The sequence below is a fragment of the Macrotis lagotis genome, chromosome 3 (assembly GCF_037893015.1).
Source record: "Macrotis lagotis isolate mMagLag1 chromosome 3, bilby.v1.9.chrom.fasta, whole genome shotgun sequence".
NCBI classification, from domain to species: domain Eukaryota; kingdom Metazoa; phylum Chordata; class Mammalia; order Peramelemorphia; family Peramelidae; genus Macrotis; species Macrotis lagotis.
The window spans coordinates 225,945,460-225,961,779 of NC_133660.1; the positions used below are offsets into that span (position 1 = coordinate 225,945,460).

Consider the following 16,320-nt stretch of genomic DNA (forward strand, 5'->3'; position numbering starts at 1 on the left):
GGCACACACAAAAAAGGAACAATTGGGAAGAAAGCAACTGTTTAGGGGTTTTGACAGGAATATAAAGGAAAATAATCAGAATTATACAGAAATGGAATAGGCTTCTTTTAAACTCCTTCCATCACTAGAGGTCATTAAATGGAGGCTAGATGACCATTTAGTAGATATATTGTAGGGAGAGTTTATGGTTTTAGTAGGAGTAGTTGAACTTTCTGAGGTCCCTACTCATATTGTGATTCTGTAATTCTAGGACATTTACAAGGAGATAAGTAGGGTCTTTTGAAATAGGAGGGAGTCTCATCTCCAGACTAATTTAGGGGTTTCCTTCCTAGAGGAAAAAGAAAGGTCTTAATGTCATCTTTTTTCAATGATGACTTCAAAGTCATCTCCTTATTTTCCTATGCTTACAGGGAACATTTTATAGTGGCATGAACCACTGTATTTAGGAATCAGTAACCCCTCTCCACCGGCATCAGAGGGGCTTGGTTATTTCCCCAGAGTTGGTTTTGCACAAAAGATGGAGAAAAGCTCTGATCCCTTTCATTTTCCCATTGACTCTCTAAAGTGCTTGGTGCATCAGCACTAGCTGTTTTTGTGATCTTGTTCTGCTTAGTTCATCAAGAGTGCTGTCCTTTCTTGGCATTTTCCTACCTGGGCTATAAAAAAAGAAATTCCATTTGGCTGGGAGAGGATCACAGTTACAGTATCAAAGGTCAAGCTAGAGGTCTGAAAGGATAGTCCCCAAAGGACCACGGACCTCGATTTGGCAAGGCATACTCTTCCTACCCTAGCTTCATCACTCCAGGGCATGGAGTGGGCCCCAATGGCATCTCCAGATGCCACACACACGCACACACACACACACACACGATGAGAGAGAAAGAGACAGAGGAGAGAGAATGAGAGACACACAGAGATACAATGAGAGAGTGAGAGAGATGGAGGAGAAAGAAGGAGAGAGACAGAGGCAGAGACAACGAGAGAGAGAGAATGAGAGAGAGGAGACAAAAATGTTGGAGAAAGAGAGCAGAGACTGAGACAGAGAGAGACAAAGAGAGAAAATGAGAGACAAATAGAAATAAAGATGGAGTCAGAATGAGAGACACACAGAGATAGAAACAGAATGAGAGACTGAGAGAGAGGAGACAGAGACAGACATCAAGACAGAGAAATACACACAAATGTGTGTGTGTGTGTGAGAAATACACACAAATGTGTGTGTGTGAAATACACACAAATGTGTGTGTGTGTGTGTGTGTGTGTGTGTGTATGAGAGAGAGAGAGAGAGAGAGAGAGAGAGAGAGAGAGAGAGAGAGAGAGATGCCCAGCAAGCATGTTCAAAGAGCTTTTTACTCAGGGTGCTGCTCAGGTAGATGAAGTCTTCTCCACTTCTCCAAGGGGTTAGCTGGGTTCTGTAATAACAGGATTATGGAAATAGAGCAAAGAAATATGGAGTGTGGAAAGGAGGTGGCCAGAGGGGGCAGGAGAGAAAGCAGAAGAAAAGCGAAAAGGTGCTTAATGAATCTTGAATGAATGAGTGAAGGAAGGAAGAGAGAAAAATTAAGAAGGAAGGAAAGAGAAAGAAGAGAGAAGCTGAGAGACAGAAAGGCTAGAGACCGAGATGAAGACAGAGAGAAATCGAAAAACAAAGGGAAGGATGAAGGAAGAGAAAAGAAAGTGAGGCAACAAAGAAAAGGAGAGAGGGAGAAAAGTGTAGTGCATTATAGACACACAATAGTAGGTGCTTTAAGTGTGGGCTGACCTCTTGCACACAGTTGGTCTTTAATGAATTCTGATTACGTCGAATGAATGAATGAAGCAAGAGAAAGGAAAGAAGAAAGAGGTAGCAAAAGTGAAAGAAAGGGACGAAGAAAAGAGATAGCAGGGGAGAAAGGGAGGGGAGGAGTGATCTCTGGGAATGTTTGCAGGAGGCCACAGTTCGTAGCCGTAAAGTTTGGAGGGCAGCTGGCCTCACTCCCCCCGGCGTCCCCTTCCCCCAGAACTCGGAACCTCTCGGCAGAACTCCCCGCAGTGGCGCCACCAAACTGGAGCCGTGGGTAAGACTCCCCCCGCCCCTCCCTACTTCCCGGACCCCCCCTCCCCATGCTTTGGCCATTCAGCAGAGGGAGGGGTGCTGGGGGGAGGGAGGTTCCACCCCGCCCTTGGCCCCCTCGGCCCCCAGGGGGCCCGGCCGGAGCCAGAACGTCAGAGTGCAGCCTCTTTGGAGGGCGTCGAACGGGAAGGTCTCGAGGTGACCCTTCCTCGTTGGCCGCAGAGGGGCCCCTGCTCGGTCATAAATAGGCTGCTCGGGCTGCCCTGCTCCCAGACGGCCGCCGAGTAGCGCTGCCCGCTGCCAGCCCTCTGCCAGCCCGCGCAGGTGCCCGCCGCCAGCCCCCCTGCCGCCCCGCGCCTGCCCACAGCTATCCTGAGTGAGTACCGGCCCCTGCCCCGGCCCCGGGGACTTCGACCACAGCTTTTATCGCCAGAGGCTATTAAGCTAGACAAATCCATGGGTCGGGGCACTTCTGGTGCCAGGGTGCCGGTAGCAAGTCTCTCCCGTGGGGGCGCGGCACCTCCAGCTTCTCAGCCCGAGCCCCTTCTGAAGTCCACCTGTGCTTCCTTCCCTTCTCCAGCCCCTCTGGCAGCAGGCAGGAGGCTGGGGACCTCAGTCTGAAGCTCAGCACAGCGTTGGCACCCAAGCCATTCTTTAAAAGAACAAATACCCCACTGCTGCTTCCCACAAGCATTTGCGGGTCTAACTCATTTCAGATGTGATCTAATAGAAGTGGAGGGGGAAAAGCAGGGCTCGATTTCTCCAGATGCCCCATCAGAAGGGATAGAGAAGAGGGCATTGGGGTTTTCCATTGGTGGTGCCCATGTGGAGGCTGGAGCCAGTCTGGCGGTGGGTGGGGATAGACGATACCGTACATGGGGCAGGAAGCCTGTGATGTGCTCAGCCAGCCCTCCTTCCACACTTAGTTCTATGTCCAGGTTACTTGTGGAGAGATCACAGCATAGCAAACAGTGGGCTTTGTCGCCAGGCACCCCCCTGCCTCTGTCTGTGATGATCTGTCAGGCCAATGAGGGTATATTCCCCCTTTTCCACATGTAGGAAAATGGAAAATTTGATGCGTGTCTGCCGCTTCTGTAGAGCTGTGGGGACCCTCCTCCTGACAGCTCTGAGTTGGAGCAGCTGCCTGCCTGTGGGGGAAGAGGCCATTTGCACAGCCCCCGGTCTGGGGAGGTACAGTATCTCCTTCACTGGGAAATGGAGCCAGGCAACTTTCCCTAAGCAGTACCCTCTCTTCAGACCCCCGGCACAGTGGTCCTCATTATTAGGTAAGTAGAGGCAGCCTGGTAGAACTAAAAAACATGCTGGGCTTTGGATAAGGAGGCAATGTTGAAAGAAAGATTTGGAGTTGGAATATGGGGAAATTGAGTCCAAGCCCTACCACTTTCTAACTGGGAAACCTTTGGACAAGTTGTAAGTCTTCTTCGAAGCTCATCTATTAAATAAGAGGTTTCCAAATAGTCTCCAAGGTCCAACACATTCAATTCTTAGAGAACTGATCTCATCATCAGGAAGACTTGGGTTGAATTCCTCTTTCTCATATATACAGCTATGTGACCTTGGACAAGACACTTGATTTCTCAATTGCCCCTACACCCAATTCCTCCAGACTATAGTTTGTATATTAATAGAGGGTGTTTTTCTCCTGAGGAGCTCTCTTCACTTAAGAAATCACAAATCCACACCCCAAAAAACCAGAACAGCCAAAACCCCTTAGTACTTAGCAGAGGGACTCAAACATATTCAGTTTTAAATAAATGTTTCAAAGTTTTAAAAACGCCCTCACAAGTTTATCATATTAATTTCCAAAACTCTTTTACATATCTTATCTCATTTGATCCTTATGGAAATTCTGTAAAGGAAATAGTGTAAGTATTATTGTCCCCAAAAACCCAGAGAAGGAAATTAAATTGCCAATGTTCACATGGCCAGAACCCACCCCGGGGTACTCTGGTTTCAAATCTAGGAAGGACTCTTTCCTCTCTATAGGGAATATATCACAGAATAATGGCTAATTCCTCCCCCCATTATGTTCTTAATGGTTCCAGAAATCTGATTCTATACCAACAGCCCCAGGAGATTATCTTGAGAGCCAGTGCCTTTGGCCAAGTTTAGCTTTAGGGTCCAGAATCCAAACTTACGTCAGCTCTAAAAATATTTAAGCTCTTTCTTCTTCCCTTCCCTCCAAATGGAGATATCTCGAACTGTTGGGTAAATGAGGTCAAACTGGAGAAGTCTAAGCCAAAAGAACAAATGGGACCATCTTGGAAACTCAAGGGTAAGGCCTGGCCAAACCCACAGGCTTTGAGGATCCAAGACATTCATCAAACACTCACTTAAAACTTTGTTGACTTTGTATACATTGTTTGATTTGACTCTCACTGGGGCTCTGCGGAACAGATATTGTTATCATTCTAAGACCAGGAAGGATGTAACCAGCCAGGGATCTCCCAGCAAATATTTAGTGTCGTTGGGTAAGGCACCCAGATGTCTCCTAATCTTAAGCCCTGTCCTCCTAACACACTGCCTGGCCTCTCTAATGTCCCTCTGGCTCATAAATTTCTGCTCCCAACAGGTGCAACCCATAGCTCTGACTATAGCATGTGGAAGAAGGATGAGTATGTCAGCAATGGGGTTCGGAATTTTGCTGAAAAGGGTGAAGCATGGGAATTGATGAAGGAAATCGAGGCAGCTGGTGAGAAAATTCAGAGTGTGCACAGTGTTTTCTCAGCAACAGCCATTCCCAGTGGGACAGGACAGACCTCCACTCAGTTAGAGGCTCATTCAAGGCATTCACTAGTAAGTGAATTTTCTCTTTCTTTTTTTAAGGAGATGGCAGGGTTAAGTGACTTGCTCAGGGTCACACAGATGATTTGAATATAGGTCCTTCTGACTCCAGGGCTGGTGCTCCAGCACTACCTAACTGGCCCTAGTAAGTGAATTTTCAAGGTCTTTCAGGAGCATCTTTGTCCTTATTCATTTTCCAATAAAGGACAAGTATCATAGAATCAGTGTCCTCCCACAGAAAGGACCCTATTGACATGATTTCTCTCTCATCACATTCAATTTAGATCAATGTATACCATGGAAATAATGTAAAGACTAACAGACTGCCTTCTTTTGGGGGGTGGGGGGCAGAGGAAGCAAGATTAGGGGGAAAATTGTAAAATTCAAAATAAATAAAATTTTTCTTTTATAAAAGAAAGAAAGAAAGAAAGAAAGAAAGAAAGAAAGAAAGAAAGGACCCTATTAGACAATGGGGTATAAAGAAGGGACTTGGAATTTCAGGACCTGGGTTCAGATTCCAGTTGAAACTCATTAAACCAGGGGTGGCTAGGTGGCGCAGTGGATAAAGCACCGGCCTTGGAGTCAGGAGTACCTGGGTTCAAATCCGGTCTCAGACACTTAATAATTACCTAGCTGTGTGGCCTTGGGCAAGCCACTTAACCCCATTTGCCTTGCAAAAAAACTAAAAAAAAAATAAAATAAAAAAAAGAAATGAAGTACCAGAAAAGTTAAGTGATTTGCCCAGTGTCTCACAGTCAGTAAGTATCTGAGACAGGATTTGAACCAAGGTCTTTCAGACTCCCTATCCAGTGTTCTATTCACTATATTACTAATAGAATTACTAATAGAAAGGGGATTGGTAATTATGATTTTGACAATGATGATGATTGCAATGAAGATGATAATAATGATGTTGATGACTATATTAACTATTAACAGTGATCAGAAAAGGCCAACTAGACATGCTTTAAGCAATTGTACCAGTATAAAAGGAGCATTACCTGGATATGTGAGTGAGCCATTCAAGGAAGAGGAAAAGACATTACCACTTCTCATAGACTGGTAGACAGACTACCTCCTTGGTGCCTTTGGGCTGCTTTGGTGGTTTACAGTGCAAGGTGCTGTGAAGGGAGGATCTGCATCATCTAGGTTTGTAGCTAGTGCTCCTTGATGTGGTCCTGTCTCTTTTTATCTCCTCCAGGATGCTGACTGGCAGGATGGGCTCCAGAGGTACAGTTCTTTAAGTGGGTAGCTACTAGGAATCTCGAAGTCCTAGGGAATGTTTCTCAATGTAGTGAGTGTGCATGCTCAGATGTGCTCCAGGTAGAATTCTAACCTGTCTCATGTCTCCTTGGGCTCACCTGGCCCACACTCTCTGTAGTAGGTGTAGAATTCCCAGAGCAAGGCAAGTCCCAACCAGTATAGGTTACTAAGGTAGGTGAGTCTGTGATCATCAAGCCCCCCATTAGAAGATCCTCTGATCACTCACTCATCCAGTATTTAAACCCATTCTATTTGCCAGGTTCTGTAGATACAATACAAAGAATGAAACAATCCCTGATCATAAGAAGCTTATATTCTAATAGAGAAGATAATATATCTAAATAAAAAAAGAACATATATAAATACATGCATCATAAGAATAATAAATGCAAATATATTCAAAAGAAGATGTGTTAAGAAATCTGGGAATGAGGGTATTAACAATTGGGAGGGTCTGGAAACACTTCATGCAAAAGATGGTGCTTGTGTGCTTCTTAAGGGGAGAGTGGGGGCTCTTCTAGGTAAAAGGAAAGATGGAGGACATTTCAGGCATGGGACTAGTCAAAGTAATTTATAAAGATAGGAGAAGGGTCTGTGTGTTAAAAAAAGAAAGGAGGTCGATTTTGACTGGATTACAGAGTGCAGGAGAGGAAGTAATTTTCAGTGAATTTGGAAAGATAGGGTTGCAGCCTGGTTGTGAAAGGCTTTAAAAACTAACAAAGAAATTCCCGTTTTATCTTCAAGGCAATAGGGAGCCACTGGAGATAGTTGATGAGGGAATCACATATGAGATCAAAATTATTTCCAGCAGCAATATAGGATGAGGTGGAGACTCTTTTGCATCACCCATAGTTATTTTAAGCATCTCTGACAGATCTCCATTCTCTGGTTAAAGGGCTAATTTTGTCCTATGCAGTGACTGTGTTTGCGGGGTCACCCTGCAGGTGCTGAGCTCAGCCATCCTGTTGTCCGGCTAGAGCTTCCAGGAAAGTCAGACTCCTCATCAGAGTGTTCATTCTAGCTGTCTTCCCCTTGCCAGGTGTCTTTCTTGGTGAGGATTGTTCCCAGCCCTGACTGGTTTGTTGGAGTAGACAGCATCAATCTCTGTGAAGGAAACCGATGGAAAGAACAAGTCACCTTGGACCTTTTCCCCTATGATGCTGGGACAGACAGTGGCTTCACATTCTCCTCCCCCAACTTTGCCACCATTCCCCAAGACACGGTGACAGAGGTAAGGAGAATTGCGATCAGAGAAGTCATTAGGGCTAGGAGGACTCTTAACCCTCATCCAACCCATACCCTGTGGACTGTGTTCATTCTGGAGAACAAAGGGAAAAGGGATGCAGGATGGGTCACTGACCTTTCTCAAACTGGCAGACACTGTCTTGGGTCACCTCACTCCATTATCTGAAAACTGTCTAGCAATGGCCATCTAGCCAGCCTGGATAATGGTTTGATAAACCTCCTCGCTAAAACTGTTGGGCTAAGCACATTGCCTAGTCAACTTGGCCTAGGCTGGGACTGTTACAGAGAATCTGCTTATTTAGGCCACATCCCTGAATCCAGTTGAGAATTTAAGCTATGAAGAGAAATGTGTTTTCTGGCCTATAGTCTGCTGGCTTGTAGAGCCTGAGGCTGGAGTTCCCCAGCTATCTGACAATGGTATCAGAGACTTTTCTGGAGACTGAGCAGTCTTAACCAAGCGAATGTTTGTTTTGCTTTAAATTCTAGATAACATCATCATCTCCTAGCCACCCTGCAAATTCCTTCTATTACCCCAAGCTGAAATCTCTGCCTCCCATTGCCCGAGTGACCATGGTGAGGATCAAAAAGAGACAAAGGGCCTTTGTCCCTACTCCCCCACCACCCGTGGTCCGTATGGGGAATGAGATTGAGGATGCTCTTTCAGGTAAGTCCACAGGCTTCTCTCACTTAGGTATATGCTCTCTGGAATGATGGGCTAACCCAAAGTCAAGGAAATCCAGTGACCCCAATTGGAAATGAATTTAAACTCCAACAGCTTCATGGAATGGAACCACCAAGGAGGAGTAGTTTCCATTTTCCTGACTCCTTTAGTCTTGGAGGAAGAGTGAGATAAGGAGGGAAAAGTGGTTGGAAAAGCAGATGCAAATGTGAAGAATTTGGTGGGTTTAACTTTATTACCTTTGAGAGATGACCAGGCATAGTGGATAGAGGGCTGACCTAGGAGTCAGAAAGAGCTAGGTTCAAGTCCTGCTTTTGGTACACATTAGCTTTGTGAAGCTGGGCAAGTTGTTCAACCTCTTAGGGTTCCCCCCCTCCTCTAGGCAACTCTCTAGACAAGGGTTCTTAATATGGAGGTCTGTGAGTTTGAATTTCAAAAAAAAATTTTTTAATAACTGGATTTCAATCTAATTTGGCTTCTTTGTAATCCTATGCACTTTATTTTAAACATTTAAATGCATTATCCTGAGAAGAGGTACATAGGCTTCCCAGACTTTTCAAGGGGTCCATGACACAAAGGGAGTTGTGAACAATTCTTTCAGTTATAGATGAGCTGCCAATCTGCATCACTGAAGGGAGTTTTCACACCAGGATATCCCATATCAATGAAATAATAGATACTGGTAAAAGAATTTTTTTAAACTTAATTTTAAGTAGATTAAGTCTTCTTATAAATTAAAAGGGGCCTTAAAGACTAACTAGTCCAAAGGAGGAAATAAATGACCATGGAGAGCAAGATTACATAGGGCATGGTTATTCCATTCCATTTAACATTTAAAGACTTTCATCCTGTAATTACGGCTTTAAAAGTAAATAAGATGGCTACATAAAGAAGTTGAATGAATTCCCCACCCCCCCTTCTACTAAAAAACAATCCAGTGCTTAGCCTAAGGCATTGCACACACAGTTGGATCTTAAACATTTGATTAATTGAATTGAAAAATCACACACAATGTGATTTATGTTTTAGGAATACAGATTCCTACTGATTCATGTTATGTCAGGGGAGAACAATTGACTAACTTATTTGAGGGGTTTGTACCTCTTCTTTTATTATAAAAATTAATCAGAATGAATTGGGCAATTTTTTCCTACCCATTAAGGTACTTTATTCATAGAGACACTATACTCCATCTAATTCTTTCTATCCTTTATGCCATCTGGCCTGGAGGAGAGAGGACTTAAGTGAGTGGGTTGGAGATGAGAGGGGCTGTTGCTTACCCAGTAATATCTGAAGGGCTGATCTGGAATGCTTGCCTTCCTTAACTTCACAGCCCCGAAATGTAGTGAAGAGAATATTGGACTTGGAGTCAGACCTGGGTTAGAATGAGGCAAATCCTTCATCTTCTCCAGTTTCATTTTCTCCTGTAAAATGAGTGGATTTATCCTTTCAGCTGTAATTCCTATAAGGGAGGATCAATAGGAGGAAGCCACAGAGAGGCAGGTTTGGTAAGGACAAACATTTATTGTTGATGTTTGTCCTTCATTTTTTTTTTTTTTGGAAAGCAATGGGGTTAAGTGTCTTGCCCAAGGCCACACAGCTAGGTCATTATTAAGTGTCTGAGACCGGATTTGAACCCAGGTACTCCTGACTCCAGGGCCAGTGCTATATCTATTGCGCCACCTAGCCACCCTGTCCTTCATTTTTGAAGAGGATCAGTGACATCACAGGTGGTGTCACAGGAAGAAGGAGAAGGTGTGTCCCCAAGCTCCCAATCCCTAGAGTTTCAAGAAATGGTTGATTGCTTGCTGAGGATGGTATGGAGTTTTTGACAATTGGTGTGGGGGGAGGAGGGGATCTGAACTTAGCTGCCTTCTGAGACCCCTTGTGGTTCTATGAACCTGTTTCTCTCTTACTAGAGCACTACTCAGCCTTCCTTCCCTTCCCCCCAAAACAAACACCCAAAACCTAGTTCAGAGCCTTCAAATTAGCTGCATATTATTAATCCTTCATATCTTTGCTATGATGTTAGTCTTTCTGTCCTGTTGAAAGACACAAGTACAAAGGGAGACAGGGTGGTGGTGAGGATCATATGATCCAGAGCCATTGCTTTGGGACAAATAGATCTTTATCTTAATGAATAAGGAACTTCTGTAGACCTTAAATTAATATGGATTTGTAACTGTTTCCAGAAATAAGATGAAAGACTTTGGTATTGGATGTCTGGGCCCTAGAAATCAATTAGGCTTTCAACAAACATTTTCTTGGTTTGCTCTCCCTACTTAAACCTGCACTTGGGGATATTGAAAGAGATAGAGAAGGGTGTATGATCTAAGCCCTAATCCTCAGAGTCAGAAGGCTTGGGTCCCCTCCCCATGAGGGGGAATATTACATAAGGCGAGTAGGGGTTAACCTGACCTCTGAGGTCTCATCTAACTGCAAAATCCTAGAATTCTAAGTCCCTGGGATTCCTATTCAATCTCTTCAATATTCCAGGAAGAGAATACAAGACAGTTACTTGTATTCTATTCAATGGGAAACTGAAGTACATAGAAAGACAATAGTTTGCTTGAAGTTGAGTAGCTGAGCCAGATGGACCCCTCTTTCCCTTCTCTATCCAAGCTTTCTTCCTTTGCTTGGAGAAAAATTAAATTGCTAAATGGTTCAACCATAAAGCCCAGAAGGATCCTTTTTTTTTTTAATTTGGGGAAATGAGCAAGACTTAGTGAAATGAAAGAAATCAAAAAAAGGCCTGCTTGCACCCCCAGTGCCCACCACAGGGGTCCAGAGACCTTCTACCCAAACTGTGGGAGGGGCCTGCCTGCTTATGATGATCTGGCTGCGTCCTTTAAAATCCATTAGGGATGAAAATCCAATGTTGCAGTTTTGTCAAAACTGTTGTCAGAGTGTTTGTCATTTTTTGAGCATTTTCTCACAATAGGAGAGCTTGGCACTTTCTGGCGGAGTAAACACAGCGCACACGGTGTTAGTAGTGGGGGCCAGGAGCCTTCAGGCTGCCGCACAACGACAGCTCATTTTCAAAAGCCGAAAACAGAAGCTTTTATTTACCAGGCAACATATGGCCTTTATTATAGGAATGTAAAAATCAAATACTTTGAATTCAATGTCCCTAGGCGGATTGAGTAGTGATGGGAGATGTAGTATCCAAAATGTATTGGTTTGAGGTTAGAAAAATTACACCATATCAAAACTGAAAGGGCCCTTAGAACATTGAATATCAACTGTCAGTCAATCATCTCCTGAGAGCCGGCAGTGACCTGGAAGGCTCTATCTAGTCCAGGGTCCTCATTTCATAGATGAGAAGTTGTAGTGGGAAAATGTAATAATATAAGAAGTAAATAATAATAGGTAACATTTTTAGAGTACTTTAAATTTTGCAAAAAATCATCTCATTTGGTCTTCATAGCAACCTTGGAAATTAAGTGCTGTTATTATTACCATTTTACAGATGAGGAAACGGAGGCAGACTGAGATTAAGTGAAACTTGCCAGGGGAAGTACAACTTTGAGTTGCAAACCTACTCCCCTGCTTTCTCTACTCCAGGCTTAGCTCTGTGTCTGCTCCACCACCTAGGTGCAGGAGCAGGTCTTCATACTCAGATACTTTAATTCCATTGGATCATCCTATCTATAGAATATGGATTGTTAGAACTGGGCTGGACCATAGAGCATGGAATGTACAAGCTAGAAGAGATCTCAGAAATAGAATGTCGGAGTTGGAAGAGGTCTTAGACATTATAATAATATCATTATATCATAATGTCTGAGCTGGGAAGAGACTGCACCTATCAGACATGGCAGTTGGAACTTTAGGATGCAGATGGTCACCCCCAAAAAGAACTTTAAGATATAGGCCAAAGGATTTTAGAGTTAGAACAACTATCAGATACAATCCAGTCCAATCCCTTTTATAAAGAGAGGAATTGAGGCCTAGGATGAAATAGAGACGTGTTCTCAGAGTAAGAAGTTCCTCTGATTCTAAGTGTAAGACTCTTCCCATTATGCTGTGGTATATATATATTTTTGGCAAGGCAATGGGGTTAAGTAACTTGCCCAGGGTCCCACAGCTAGGTAATTATTAAGTGTCTAAAGTCAAATTTGAACTTAGGTCCTCTTGACTCCAGTGCTGGTGCTCTATCCACTTTGCCTCCTAGCTGCCCCTTGTGGTTTATATCAGTTACCAGTCTTGCTTTTTTTAAAAAAAAAAAAGTGACAGTGTTCATTGATTTTGTATGGAGGGAGGTAAAAGAGGAAAATAGGTCTCTTCCCCCCCGCCCCCATGTATTAATGTTTGATTTAACTCTGGCTAGATCTCTTCTGTGCTTTGTCAATTTTCAGAAACTCCTCTGGACTGTGAAGTCTCCCTCTGGTCTTCCTGGGGTCTGTGTACAGGCCCATGTGGAAAATCAGGCTCCAAGAGCCGAACCCGCTATGTCCATCTGCGGCCAGCCAACAATGGGACCCCCTGCCCAGAACTGGAAGAAGAGACTCCATGTGAGCCAGACAATTGTATCTAAGGAACATGGTGGACCACCCAGCCAAGGGCCCAGATCCCTTCTGATGACTTCTAACGGACCTGGGCTAGAGGCGGAAGCTGGCCAAGGAGTGGGGCCTGGGACATCCTGGAGCGGCCTTGGCTTGGCGTGGGACAATACCGAGCGCCCCTCTGTTCAGATGGGTGACCAATTGTATGAGATGTTTCTGATAAGTTCCTAAACATTCATGCAGCTTTCTAATTTGGGATGAGAGACCCATAGCCGAATAATCTCTCCCAGTACGGTAGAAGTGCTCACAGTACCCTCTAGTGGCAGAATGAGGGATTTCTTTCTGAATGAATTGGATTCCCTTCTGAAAACCGATTTTTCTAATATACAAGGGAATCGGTATGTTCATCATATCTTCCAACGCTGGCACGCCTACCCCCTCATCCTCCATCTCCCACAATTCCACATTGATAACAAGATTCTAGAAAAACACTACATTCGTAGAAACAACATGACAAGGGACTGTGGCATGTTTCTTATGACATTGTGCTTCAAGGATTCATAATTTCCTGAATGAAGTCAATCCCTCCACTGAGGCAGATTACAACCCCTCCTCCTACATACCTTAATAGATACTAGGATCACAGATTTAAAACTTGGAGGAAAACCTTAGAAGTTCTCTAATCCAATCTCCTTATTTTACAGATGAAGAAACTGAGGCCAAAAAAAATAAGTTCACTTGCTCTGAATTACATAGGTCCCAAGTGCCAGGATTAGGATTTGAACCCAAGTCCTTTGACCCCAAATCCTGTGCTCTTTTTTTTTGTATTATTTTGTTTTGTGTTGGGGGTGGGTGGGTGCAATGAGGTTAAATGACTTGTTCAAGGTCACACAACTAGTAAATATCAAGTGTCTGATTTTGGATGTGAATTCAAGTCCTCCTGAATCTAGGGCTGGTGCTCAATCCACTGTGCCTCCTAGCTGCCCCCTTATGCTCTTGCCACTGACTGTATCACACAGTCTCCCTTACATTATTTTGAGTTATTGTGGCAAAAAAAAAAAAAAGAACCCCTGTCCAAGCTGGTCAGTTCTTTGGAGATGTGCTTTTCCTCTTTGTTCCCTTGATTTTATAGGTCCCAGATAGACAAGACTTTCCCTCATTTTATACTTTCTAGCTTGATAGGCTAATTTGGGAGTTTTTACTTTGTTGATATGGTCTTTCAGGTCTCAGGGCTACCTACACTAGCCACAGTACCCTTAAAGGAAGTCTTCAGTGAAGGGTAATGTTGTCCTAATAGTCACTAATGAATGTCACAGTGGTGTCTTTAAAGTTGCAGTGAAGTCTGAGTTGTGTAGTAAGAGTGTTGATCAGGGCAATGTTATATGGATCATTCCTGAACTAGAATCAGTTCCTCCAGTAAATCTATTTATATACATTTGAGACTAATGTCCTAGAATAAGATTTTTTTTTTACTATTTATTAGCTTTAAGCAAACCTTACATGGCCTTTTTATTTTTTTTTTAAATTTAGAGAAAGGCTACTTCCCAGGAACCATTAGGCCTCATAGGACTGGAAATGAAGGGTAGAGAACTTATAGGACAGTGAGACACCAAGTTGTCCCTCCAGGCAAACATGGTTGTGCCTGGGATCCCTTTCAATCCAGTTGGTTTTGTTTCTGTGGTTTTGTCAGAAGGTTAACTGAATAGGGGTCAAAACAAGGGATGACATGATTCACCTCAATTTTAAAAATGTTAATGATCTCTTTGCACATAAATAAAATTTCTTTGTTTCTTCACAAATGTCCATGAATCAGTCTTACTCATGTCTCGAAAAGTCACCAAGTTGGGAGGAAGATCCTCTCACAGAATCTAGAACTAATAGGAAGCCCAAAGGCAACACCTTTATTTTATTATTTTTCAGTGAATAAGCATTCATTTACTTCCTTCTGCTTCCTCCTCCTCCTCCCCATTTGAACAAAGAAGGAAAGAAAGAATGAGAGAAATGAAAGGAAAGAAAGAGGGAGGAAGAAAGGAAGGAAGGGAGAAAGGAAGGAAAGAAGAAAGAATTTTTTAAAATGTTGTAATAAATATATGTAGTCAAACAAAAGAAATTTCTCTGTTGGTCCTGTAACCTTGTCATTTTACAGAGGAGGAAACCAGAGGAAATTAGTGACATCCAAGATTACATAGGAAATGGCAAAAGCAGGATTTGAACCCAAAGTTCTCTGACTCCAAATAAAATATGACTCTCACAGAATTAATTCTAAGAACCAGGTAGTCTTAGAATTCTAGGAATATTGATCAAAGTCTGGAAGAGACCTCAGGGGCTAGCTGTCTAGTCCAATTCCTAGATGAGGAAACTGAGGCCATCATTTTAAGGAAGATTAAGAAATTTGCCCAGGGTCACACAGACACTAAGCTGCAGAAGTAGAATTTGAATCCAGGACTTCTTTTGACACCCAAGCCATTGTTATTTTCACTGTATCACATTGTCTCTATATTTGTTAATTATAGTGTTTTAAGGTTTTCAAAGTGCTTTACATATGTGATCTCATCTAATCCTCACAATAACCCTAAGAGACAGGTACTATTTTTATTCCTTTTTTACAGTGGCCACACAGTAAAGATCCGAGGCAGCATTTGAATTCTGGCCTTACTAATGCCATGTCTAGTATTCGTTTGTTGTTGTCATGGCCCCATTTGGAATTTTCTTGGCAAAAGAACTAAAGTGGTCTGCCATTTTCTTCTCCAGCTCATTTTACAGATGGAGAAACTGAGATAAATAAAGTGATTTGCCCAGGGTCACATAACTAGCATTTGAAACCAAATTTGAACTCAGGTCTTCCTGACTTCAGGTCATATGCTCTATCCACTGCACCACCTAGCTTCTGGGTCTGGACCTGTGATCCTATTCATATGTTTCTATATCTGGATTTATCTATAAAATGAGGAAGTTGGATTGGCAGACCTATACAGCGGTTCCTCAATACTCTAAATCCCATGATTCTCTGATCCATAAAACCAGATATGACATTATACATTGAACAGGGGGAGTTTAGCTTACCTAATTAATTATTTGCTGACCAATACACATGAATATGTTGGCATCATCCAAGTAATTATTTATGTTCAAGGCTCTATATACTACACAAGAAAGCAAATCTTTGAAACTGTAAGCTAATGTTGAATACTATGGAAAAACCCAGAATATTCTCTTTAAAAATCAGTGTTTAATGGGGCATCCACTCTTACCACTACTATTTAGCATAGTTTTAGTAACTGTAGTCATAACAACACAGGATGAAAAATAAATTGAAGGGATGGGTTTTAGCAATGAAGACATTCTAGTCTCTCTATTTGCAGATGATGTGATTGTTTACCTGGGAAACAAGATGGTCAGCAAACGATGATGAAAGAACTTAGTCAAGTATCCACTATATTCTATCAATGCATACAAATCAACTGCACTGCTAAATTCCTCACTCAAAACAGGGAGAAATGTAGAGAAAAAGAAATGCTCTTTTCAATAATGACACCCAATATTTGGATGCTGATTTATCAAGACTGTACAAAGGTGATTTCAAAATGATTTTAATAGAAATCAAGGAAGAATCAAGACTGCTCATGTGAATAAAAATAGAATGAAAAAGGACAACAGTTTTCAAACTAAGAGATTTAATGGATCAATCCGAGGAACAACAGGTTATTTAATAGAACTGGATAAAGTCATCAGAATTTACATGAAAAAAATTGACAGATAAGATTGTGAGA

The 16,320-nt window shown here is 42.7% G+C and overlaps 1 protein-coding gene across 3 annotated transcripts; it reads left to right on the forward strand.

The window, feature by feature from the left end:
- The first annotated feature begins 1,986 nt into the window (after window positions 1-1,986).
- On the forward strand, window positions 1,987-13,617 carry SPON2 (spondin 2). Of its 3 annotated transcripts, none has more exons than XM_074229978.1 (6): window positions 1,987-2,057; window positions 3,113-3,339; window positions 4,647-4,870; window positions 7,161-7,352; window positions 7,853-8,030; window positions 12,404-13,617. In XM_074229978.1, exons 2-6 carry the CDS (start codon window positions 3,117-3,119, stop codon window positions 12,580-12,582), a joined length of 996 nt encoding a protein of 331 aa, XP_074086079.1. In that variant the 5' UTR covers window positions 1,987-2,057; window positions 3,113-3,116; the 3' UTR covers window positions 12,583-13,617. The 3 variants fall into 3 exon arrangements, with proteins under 3 accessions (XP_074086079.1, XP_074086078.1, XP_074086076.1); XM_074229977.1 differs by lacking the exon at window positions 1,987-2,057 and adding an exon at window positions 2,386-2,429; XM_074229975.1 differs by lacking the exon at window positions 1,987-2,057 and having other exon boundaries at window positions 2,766-3,339.
- The last annotated feature ends 2,703 nt before the right edge of the window (window positions 13,618-16,320 follow it).

Coding starts and splice junctions, on each gene's coding strand:
- SPON2 (XM_074229975.1), top strand. CDS start 3,081: ATGAGGGTATATTCCCCCTTTTCCACATGTAGGAAAATGGAAAATTTG. Junction 3,340..4,646: donor ACAGTGGTCCTCATTATTAG/GTAAGTAGAGGC, acceptor TGCTCCCAACAG/GTGCAACCCATAGCTCTGAC. Junction 4,871..7,160: donor CTCATTCAAGGCATTCACTA/GTAAGTGAATTT, acceptor TCCCCTTGCCAG/GTGTCTTTCTTGGTGAGGAT.